This window comes from Gracilinanus agilis, unplaced genomic scaffold (assembly GCF_016433145.1).
Source record: "Gracilinanus agilis isolate LMUSP501 unplaced genomic scaffold, AgileGrace unplaced_scaffold13638, whole genome shotgun sequence".
NCBI classification, from domain to species: Eukaryota; Metazoa; Chordata; class Mammalia; order Didelphimorphia; family Didelphidae; genus Gracilinanus; species Gracilinanus agilis.
Genome location: NW_025344296.1, coordinates 1 through 9,513, shown reverse-complemented (window position 1 = coordinate 9,513; position 9,513 = coordinate 1). Strand labels below are relative to the sequence as shown.

The 9,513-nt window shown below is 70.0% G+C and overlaps 1 protein-coding gene across 1 annotated transcript; it reads right to left on the bottom strand.

The window, feature by feature from the left end:
- Positions 1 to 182: 182 nt before the first annotated feature.
- LOC123254063 (intersectin-2-like) lies at positions 183 to 8,591 on the bottom strand. The gene is made up of 15 exons (XM_044683139.1): positions 8,108 to 8,591; positions 7,247 to 7,380; positions 6,924 to 7,036; positions 5,439 to 5,563; positions 5,136 to 5,260; positions 4,863 to 5,041; positions 4,639 to 4,783; positions 4,223 to 4,428; positions 3,511 to 3,575; positions 2,815 to 2,981; positions 2,396 to 2,441; positions 2,179 to 2,300; positions 1,730 to 1,826; positions 1,446 to 1,637; positions 183 to 260 (listed from the first exon to the last, which is right to left on the bottom strand). Coding segments are annotated over exons 1-15 (2,202 nt in total). The 3' UTR covers positions 183 to 258.
- Positions 8,592 to 9,513: the final 922 nt, after the last annotated feature.

Genomic DNA, 9,513 nt, shown 5'->3' with positions numbered 1-9,513 from the left:
GCAAGGTGGGGGGTGACAGCGGGGGGCAGCGGTGAGAGCCACACAAAGACCCACTATCCTTCGAAGCTCTCCCCGGGGCCCGGACAGCAGGTGCGAAGCCCAAGCCCAGAATCCCAAGCGGCTAACGGCCGGCCGCTCGCTGGCTCGCCAGCGCCGAAGGCCTCTCAGTGCAGGCGCCGAGCGGCCTCCACGCTCTAGCCAGCCCGGGAGGATAGTGGGTCTCTGAGGAACTGTCACGCTGCCGGGGAGACAAGAGCGTCCTAAAAGAGAACAAACGAGGAATAAAATGAACATGACAGCATCGAGCCGCGCGGGGCAGACACACACACGGACACGCGGATGCGCGGACACGCGGACACAGGGGCAGGGAAGCCGGCGAGGGAGCGAGCAGCGACGTGGGGGCCCCTCCCCCCTCGGCTCAAAGCAAACGGGTCCTTCCTCCAAGCCCCTTCCCAGGACGCAGCCCTGGCGGGGTCCCCCTCGCTGAGGGCAGGTGCTCAGAGAGCGCTCACAGAAACAGCGGCCCCCCCCCTCCCCCGAGGCTTGTGAGAGTCCTGGAGAGCTCCCGACGGGGCGGCTCTGGGCCGGGGTGGGGGGCTCTCACGCCCCCCACCGCCCCCCACCTAGGCCTCAAGCTGGCCCCAAGAGAGGCCCCCGGGAAGTGGCCCTCCAAGGAGTGCCACCAGGGCCTCTCAGGGTGCTGTGCGTAGCGGCTTTTGGAGACGCAGCCTCTACGGGGCCTCTAGAGGCAGCCGCGCGCTGGGGTCTTGCCCAGAGAGCCCCGCCAGCAGGGGGCGCCGCAGGGCCGCCCACAGGTCCCGTGAAAGCCACCCTGCCACAAAGAGCTTCTGGTCCACCCCAGCACAGGCCAAAGAAGGCGCCGCGACACCACAGACTGCCCCCGGCCTCTCGGGCACCCCACGGCCAGCCCGACGGCCGATGCCCCCACCCGGCGCTGCAGCTCGTGCACGAGGGGACGGTCAGTGCGATCCACCGAACAGGCCAGCCACGGGGGAAAGCGCATCCCCCCCCGGAAGCCCCCCACTCACGGGGTGTAAATGAGCCAACGCGCAGCGGGAACCCCTGGTGCTGCCCAGAACCGCAGCGGCGCCAGGGGGGCAGCTTGGTGTCCCCGATGGCCCCCCGCGCCGCCCTCCAGGCTCTCGCGCCCTCTTCCTCTGCCTGTCTGTCGTCGGCCTCCCTCCCTCTTTCTGTCTCTCTCTGGCGCTCCCTGGAGCAGGACCCGGACCCGGACCCGGACCAGGACCAGCAGGGAGCCCACGTGCCCAGTGCCTGTGCAGGTCCTTCCTAAAGACCCCAAAGGCCCGTCGGCGCCCCCGCCTGGCCGCATGCTGGAGGGCAGCAAGGAGGGGCCGGTGCGGGGCCAGGCGCTGCCTGACCGGCTGCCCGGGGAGAGGCCGGACGGAGGCCGCGGCGGTACTCACACTGCTGGCTCGGGTCCGAGTCGGTGGTCATCTTCACGTAGTTGGCCGGGAAGAGGCCGGCGGCGCCTCCGATGTGGCCGTGCCACCAGTCGGCGTCGTCCCGGCTCAGCACGCTGATGAGCTGCCCCTTGGAGAAGCTCAGCTCGTCCTCGTTGCTGGCGGCGTAGTCGTACATGGCGATGACCTGGCACGCTGCGGGGACACGGCCCAGTCAGCCCCGACTGCGCCCTCCGTGCCCGGCCCGGGGCTCCCCCGGCACGGAGGGGCCCGTCGTGGGGCGCTACCTGGCGGGGGGGCCGGCGTCCCTCTCTCGCCGCTCGGGCCCAGCAGCTTCACGTGGCTGGCCGGGAACCATCCCTTCTGCCGCTTCTTCCCTCTGGCCTGCGGAAGGGTTCGGGGTCAGGGGCCGAGCCGGCCGGGGGGACGGGCGGGCCTGCACCTCCTCGGCATTCTCCCTCTTCTTTAATTTGGGGAGCGGCCGGGGGGCTGGGGGCGGGGAGCCGGGAGGCTCTGGGTGCCCATCTGGCTGCCCCCCCTCGCTTAGCCCTTCCCGCTCTAGGCTCCGACACATCCCGGAGCAGGGAGCCTCCCCTCGGTGGCCCCGGACGCTCCCTCGCGGGGTGACCCCGGGCACGTCCCTTCGCCCCGTGTGCCTCAGGAGAAGGCGAGGCCTTCGGGGTGCCGCCTGGAAAGCCCAGGCTGAGCCGGGGAGGAAGAGAAAGGCGGCCCTTACCTGCAGCTCCCCCTGCCACCAGCCACTCGGGTTCTTCTTCAGAATCAGGATGAGCTGCCCGGGGGACAGGCTGAGCTGCTCGGCCCCGGAGGCCGCGTAGGCGGAGGTGACCTGGGCGATCTCTGTGAGGACGAGCCACAGGAGAGGCCGGGAGTGGGCTCCGGCCCCGCCACCCCCCCCCCCCAGGCCCCGGCCCGCTGGCGTCCTCCCCACCTACCTGGCTTCTTGTTGAGGGCTCCGGCCCGGCCGGCGCTGCCCGGACCCTGCAGAGGGGGGGAGAGAGCTTGCGGCGTGCATCCCGGCGAGCCCTGACCGGCGAAGCCCAAGGACGGCCCCGGCCCCCTCCTCAGGCTCAGACTCTCCTCCCTTCCCGAGGCTGGTGCCTCCAGTCCGGGCCTCTTTCACGCTCTCCTGGTCCCTGCTGCGTGAGCCCTCTGGGCCTTCCTGGAGCCAAGCCAGGGGCCCCGCAGCTGCGCCGCCAACTGCTCCCCAACAATGGTAGGAAACCCTTCCCAGCCGTTGCCACCCTGACAGTGGCGCCGGGCCAGCCCTCCGTCTACACTGGCTGCCCAGGCCTCTCAGGAAGGGAAGCCAGGAGGGCACTGTCCCTCGGCGCGGGCCCGCAGGGCTCCCTACCTCGGGGTCCTTTGGCCTGACATAGTTGGACGGGAAGATGCCGGCCCGGCCGTCGAGGGTCCCCGTCCACCACTCTCCGTCCTTCTGGGTGACCAGGATCTCCTGGCCCTCGGTGAAGGTCAGGTCTCCGGGCTCCGAGCTCGAGTAGGAGTAGAGCGCCACGTACTCTGTAGGGGCCAAAGGGGGCGGCAGCGGCTCCTGAGGGGCTCCCCTCCGGCCTCGTTCCCGGTCTCCCCGCCATGGCCTCCCTCTGGCCGGCCTGACTCCCGACACCAACAATGGCATCGCCTCGTGGCTCCGAGGGGGGCCTCTCCCCCTCCCTGCCTCCCGCCGGGGCGCCCAGCCTGCAGTTGGGACCTTGTTTCTAGGGAAAGATCTGAGGCACCCCGTTCCCACACCCTGAGGCCTGCCCGGCTCTCTGCCGGGCCCTGTGCTAGGCACGTGGTGGCCGTCTGGTTCTGAGGGCGAGCAGGGCCCCCATTTACAGAAGAAGAACCAGCCTCCGGCCTTCCTGACGAGGCTCACCGCTGCTGCTGTGCCCAGGACCTGAGTGAGGCTTATGAGGCGCCCGGCCGGCCGGCCTGCTCTCCACTGCCCTCCCCTCGTGCCACTCGGCAGGGGACCCCGACTCTGCCCCAGGCCTCTGCCCCCCAGCAGCTCCAGGGATGCCTGTTGCCGACTCCCGCTGAACCTTACCTTCTCCCAGCGCAGGGACGGCGCCGCTCGGCTTCCGCTGGACGCTGGCGTAGACGGCTTCTGGCCTAGAGGCGGACGAGAGAGAGAGAGAGAGAGAGAGAGAGAGAGAGTGAGTGTGTGTGGGTGGGGGCGCGTGCCCTGGGCCGGTGCTGTCCAGGCCCAGGGAGGGGCGCCCAGGAGGCTCCCCCAGGCTCCGGCTTCCACCTGAGGCTGCCAGGTCCCTGCAGGGGCGCCCACTAGTCTCTGCTAACCCTAACTTCGTGCTGCTCTCGGCCGTCCTCACCTTGGGGTCCGGTGCGGGCCCCTCCCCCTTCACGGGTCATTCATCTGCACTAAACTCTGTCAGTCCCCTCCTTTGTTCACCCCTCTCTCCCCGCCGCCCCCGGCCATCTCTTCCTCGGGTCGCCCAGGCCTCCTCCCGTGTCCGTGGGTCCGTCCGTGCGAGGTGTCGGTCGAGCCGCTCGTTCCTCCGTCCGTTCTCCCCGGCCCAGCTCGGGCGTCTCTCTCAGGCCTCGGCCTCTTGCTTGCTGGGGCCACGAGGGCGGGAGCCCAGCCAGCACCGCACAAACGGCAGCCATCCAGTCGACACGGACCGTGTGCTGGGTGCCGGGCGCCGAAGAGCCCCGAGTTCAGGGCTGACGGCGGCTCCTCCCCTCGCAGGCCCAGCTGGTGGGCCCCGAACGGCCCCCTGAGGGCCCCGCAGGATACTCACTCCTCCCGCCTGGTGTCGGGGCCCGCCACGATCCTGACGTAGGACTTGGGGAACCAGCCGCGGCCGCCGTGCACCGTCCCGAACCACCAGTTCTCCTGCTGCTCCAGGACCGTGATGACGTCGTGCTTGGAGAAGTTCAGGTGGTTCTCCTTCTTGGCGGTCCACGAGCACAGCGCCTGCGCCTTCAGGCTCTCCCCCGCCTGGGCCTGGGCAGAGCGAGGACAGGACGGGCGGGGCTGGCTGGGGAGCTCCTCTGAGCCCCTCCAGCCTCACCGTCTACACCACGAGTCCTCCCCGGCCACCCTGGCCCAGAGGCCGCTCGGCCCGCCCAGACCAGCCTCCCCCGCAGAGGCCCGGGAGCAGGAGGGGCAGACGACCCCCCGACACCCCGGCAGAGGCAAGGAGAAGCCGCGCACCTGCCCGTGAACGGGAGACGCCGATCCGGGGGACACAGTGCGTGTGAAGGCGGATTTCTTCTGCCAGGAGGCGTCGGCCGCGAGGCCGGAGAAGGGCACGTTTTGGTACTCGGTGTCTGCGCCGGGCTGCCCCGAGGCCCGGGACCTGCCGGGGGACACAGGCCCCGCGTCAGCCTGGCGGCCCCAGCCTCGAGGCCCCCCAGGCTCGCGGGCCCCACGCTTACTCGGGGGGAGTCGGTGAGGTAGTCAACAGAGAGGCCGCCGGCGGCAACAAGGCCTTCTTGGGCGACGGCAGCTTCTCCGCGGCCGACAGCCTCTCCACATAGTTCCCCGGGAACCAGCCGCAGCGGCCCTGGAAACGGCCGTAAAGCCAGCCGGGCTCCCCCGTGGTCTTCTCGTCCACCTGAGGAGCAAAGAAGAGCCGCGTTCGGGCCGCGGGACCGAGGGGGAGCCTGGCCGGGGCCTCGACCCTCCCCGACGGACAGCAGCTCCCCCACCTGCACCACGTCTCCGGCATTAAAGCTCATCTCGTCGTGGCTCCTCGCCTCAAAGGGGTACAAGGCCCTGTAGCTCTCCCAGCTGGCCGATGTGCCGGGGTCCGAGGCCTGAGCGAGGGGCTCCCCTGAAAGAGAGACAACTTGGACGCCTTCCTCCTCGGTCACCGCCGGAGGCTCAGGCCTGTGCTGTGCGCGGGCTCCCTGCCAGAGACGGCCTGTGGGCCCCCCGCTGGCTGCCAGCCTCGGCCCACGGCCCGAGCTCGCTCCTGTCCCCCCCCCCCCCCCCCCGCCCCTCCCCCCCACGTGACGTGCTCTCGGCCCTGGGCGGCTCTTGGCGGCTTCTCTCCTCGCCCAGGCGCCTTTGTTTCTCCTCCTCCTCCTGCTTCAGGCTCTCCCGCCACAGGTTCTCCTTGTCTTGCTTCGCTTTCCTGGACGGGGGAGGAGAGAGGCGCGTCTGGGGGTCCGTCCTCCCTCCCGGCCCCCATGGGCCCTCTGGGGGTCCCCGCAGCAAACGGACACACCGAGTCCCTGGTGTCTCGCTCCTCGGGGTGGCCACACCGATGCTCCTTGGCTTTCTGAGGCTCCCCCTTTCGGGATTAGTGGCCCCCTCTCGAGGCCGCCTGCCCTGGAATCGAGGGCTGGGCGACGGGGCTTAGGACTGGGGGGGACGGGCCCGGGGTCAGCCAGAGAGGAAGGGTCAGAGAGCAGACTTGCACCCAGGACCTCTGCTCTCTAGGCCGGGCTCTCCATCCTCTGAGCCGCTGCCTGACTGGAGACGCTGGGGGTCTCCAAGCTTAGTCAAGCCTCTGGGCCAGTGACCCATGATACAGCCTGCCGACGCGCCCCAGACCCTCGTCCCCTCTTTCACAGGCGGGTCTCTGGCACCTGTGGCTTTCCCAGGATAAAGGCCCAGACTCGGGCCGAGGAAGGTGGTTTTGTGTCCTGGGGACCCCTTGGGAGCCCCTCAAATGTAACCTCCTCCTGGGAGGCCTCCGGGCAGAGGCTGGAAAAGCAGCGGTCAGCTAAGGGGACAAGAAGTCTGGGCAGGCCCGGTCTGCTCACTCCCATCTTTCCTGGCCCAGGGACCAGGGAGCTGGGCCTCGTGGCCTGCTGGGAAAGGGCGCGTGTTCGCAGATGGGCTGCGGCGGTCGCTGGGCTCTGCTTTTGTCTCGTGGACGTGGCGGCCCTTTCGGACCCTTCCCGTCTTCGGTCTCTTCTGCGGTGGCCTGGCCCTGACCGCTGGAGAAGGGGGGCGTCCGGCGAAGCCTCCTTGACGACCCTTCTAGAGCTCATGACCCGGGGAAGACGCCCCCTTCACCGCCCGACAGCGAAGGCTTGGGACAAGAGCCTCGCAGGGGTGCGAGGACATGAGCCTGCGGGCCGCCTCGCCGTGCAGACGGCGTCCTCCATGGCCCTCTGAACGGCCTGGACCTGCCCTGGGATCCCCCTCGTGGCTGGCAAGGCCAGCACCGCCTTCCAGAAGGCCCTTCGCTCCCCCTTCCCGACAAGCAGCCGCCGAGGGCCTGCTTGGGTCCGAGGCTCCCACCACAAAGCGGGCACGGAGCGTCCGTGGCCAGAGGGCCGTCCCGGCACTGACCGGCCTTCTGGACTCACAAGGGAAGGATTTGGGAAAGGGCGGCGCCACCTGCCAGGCCCGTCGACCCCACGATTTCGGGCGCCGAGAGGCCCGGAGAGAGGCGGCTCCCCGCAAAGACCCTGGCGCGCCGGGGCTGCGGCAGAAGGCCAGGCGGCTCCCCCTCGGCCCGGCCCGCAGCCCGGGCGCCTCACCTCGTGGCCTCGGTGTCGGCTCTCCTCCGCTCGATCTCTCTCAGCTTCTCCCGTCTGATGCGGTGGAGCTGCTCGAGGGCCAGCTGCTGGGTGCTGTAGTTCTCTCTCAGCTCCTGAGCAAAGAGGGAAAGAGGGAGACGGGTCGGGACGGCGGCACGGCCGGGGGGGCCTTGGCCGGAGCTTCGGGGGCAGGAACGGGAGCGCCGGGGCTCGGCTTCTCTAAAGGCCCAAAGCGAATAGCCTCGTGGCCACGAGGTTTGGGGGGGGACGTGGACTCTTCGGTAGCGCCCCGGGCCTTCCGTGCGCGTCGGACCGCCCCTCACCGGCCCAGGAGGAGCCCCCCTGCTCCAGGCTCGCCCCTTCCCAGACCGTTGGGCTCTCCCCCTGCCCTCGCCACCGAAGAGGCCTTCTTCTAGGATGAACGCCGGCTCCCCCGGGGGCCCGTGCCCGGCCTCATCTCCCGCCCCAGAATCCCGGGCTCAGAAGGCCCTCAGGGAGCCTTCGGGCCTGCCCGGTCCCTGACCTAAGGCGTCGCACGGTGGGTGTTCGGCCTACGGGACTTTGCCCGGAGAGCCCCCTTGGCCAGACATCAAAGAGGAGGGCAGCTGGGTGGCACCGCGGTGCCCGGAGCACCAGGCCAGGGGCAGGGTGACTCAGACCCTCACTAGCTGTGTGGCCCTGTTGGCCTAAGTTTCCTCATCTGTAAAATGAGTCGGAGAAGGCGATGGCGGACCACTTTGGCATCTTTGCCAAGAAAGCCCCCAGGAGGGTCAAGACGAGTGGGGTGCGAGCCCTGCCCTCCTTGGGGCACCCTGTGGGGCGCCTGAACGGGGTTCTCTCGGGGGCTCCTTCTCTTCTGCTGGGACCCAGGCGGCCCCTGCCAGTTGTGCCCGGGTGTCCCCAGGGCCTTAGCCCCTCCCTCGGTCCAAGTGACCCCCCAGGAGGCCCAACGTCCGCACACGCCTCCCCACCCGTCAGCGCCTTGTTCCTCAGCCTCCAATCCAGGCCGATCCTTGGCCACTCCCAGGGAGGTCCCCCTGGACCCCATCCTTTTGCTGCCCCCCTAATCACCTCCAGGACGCTGGGCCTGGGTTAAAATCTGGCCTCAGGCACTCACCAGCTGCTGAGGGTCACTGCTGCGTGCCTCAGTTTCCCCAATGGGAGATGGACTCGTCAGCCCCTACGTCCCCGGGCTGTGAGGGCCAACCCAGGCGATAGCGTGAAGAGCTCGGCACCGGCAGGGTGGAGGACAGCCTCAGCCTGGGTCGCTCGGGGCGCCCGGCGCCTCGGCTCATCTCCAAGATCTGAGCGGCCCTCGCAGCGAAGCCCCGAGCCCGGCCGCCCGCCAAGCAGGACCGATCCCCGCCGCGTCCAGCCCCCGGGCCCGGCCGTCTCGCCCCTCGACACCAGCTGTGTCGTGCCTCCCTCTGCCCTGGCGTGGGCACCCTCGCGGCAGGGGAAGGCCACGAGGCCCTCCGGCCGGCGTCCCACCTCCGCCTCCTGAGCCCAAGTCCTCCCGCCAGGCCCCCTCTGGGCCGCCTCCTCCGCCCTCTCTCCCCAGCCCGGGCCTGTGCCGGTGCCGCTCGGAATATGGCCCGAGAGCCCCCGCGGGAGGCTGCCGCGGCCTCGTCCCGAGCCTTTTCTGCACAGACCGCCTTTTGGGGCCATCTTGTCCATGAAATGTGGGGGTGCCCTATGCACGTCCCCCTCTTAGCCTGGGCCCGAGGCCTCGGCTTGCCCTGCTGTGACGGGCTCTCCCGGTCACTACGGGGGGTGCCCCCTCGCCTTCCGACTGAGGGTCCCCCCCGGGCACCGGTCCTGAGGCAGAAGAGCGCTCAGGGCTGTGCTTGCCCAGGAAGCGCCTAAGGCCAGACTGGAACCCAGGACCCGCCATCTCTGGGCCTGGCTCGATCCACTGAGCCCCCCTGTGGCCCCCCGGACCCCCTGAAGGGGCCTGGATCAGCCTGCCCAGAACAGGCCCCGAGGAGCCGGCACGAGCGTTCTCTGGCCTGGACTGGCCCCGCTTCCTGCCCGCCCCGTCTGGCTCTGAGAAGTCTCTGTTGGAGGGGATGCTGGGAGCGAAGCCGCCAGGCACGGCGTGAGCCCCCCAAAACTCGCCTTTCCCGTCTGCCTCTTCTCTGAGCGCGTGGCTTGAGGGGGATCCGAGACAGAAAAGGGGGTTCTCCCAAAGGGCCGCCCCAGCCAGCTAACTCTGAAAGGGGGCCAGTCGTCGTGCCCACGCGTCCAGGCCCGCTCCTGGCGGCACCCCTCACCCCCGGGCCCGAAGACAGGCACTGTGGCCTGCCTGGGAGCTCCGGGATGAGGAACCCCTCGTGGGGCGGAGGACGGCACAGGAGGCTCATCACCTGCGACAGCCAGACCCTCCCTCCGTCCCGGCACATCATGAGGCTCGAGGCCACATCTTCTGGAACTTGGACCCGATCAGGGCTCCCCCATTCCCAGCCTGAGCCTCGGCAGCGCTCTCAGGGGAGGCACAGCTCGGGGGCCAGGCAGGAGGAGGCGCCCTCTGAAGGCCGAGGAGCCCTGGCAGAGCTGGCACCGGGGAGAGGAGCAGAAAGGGGCGACGTGC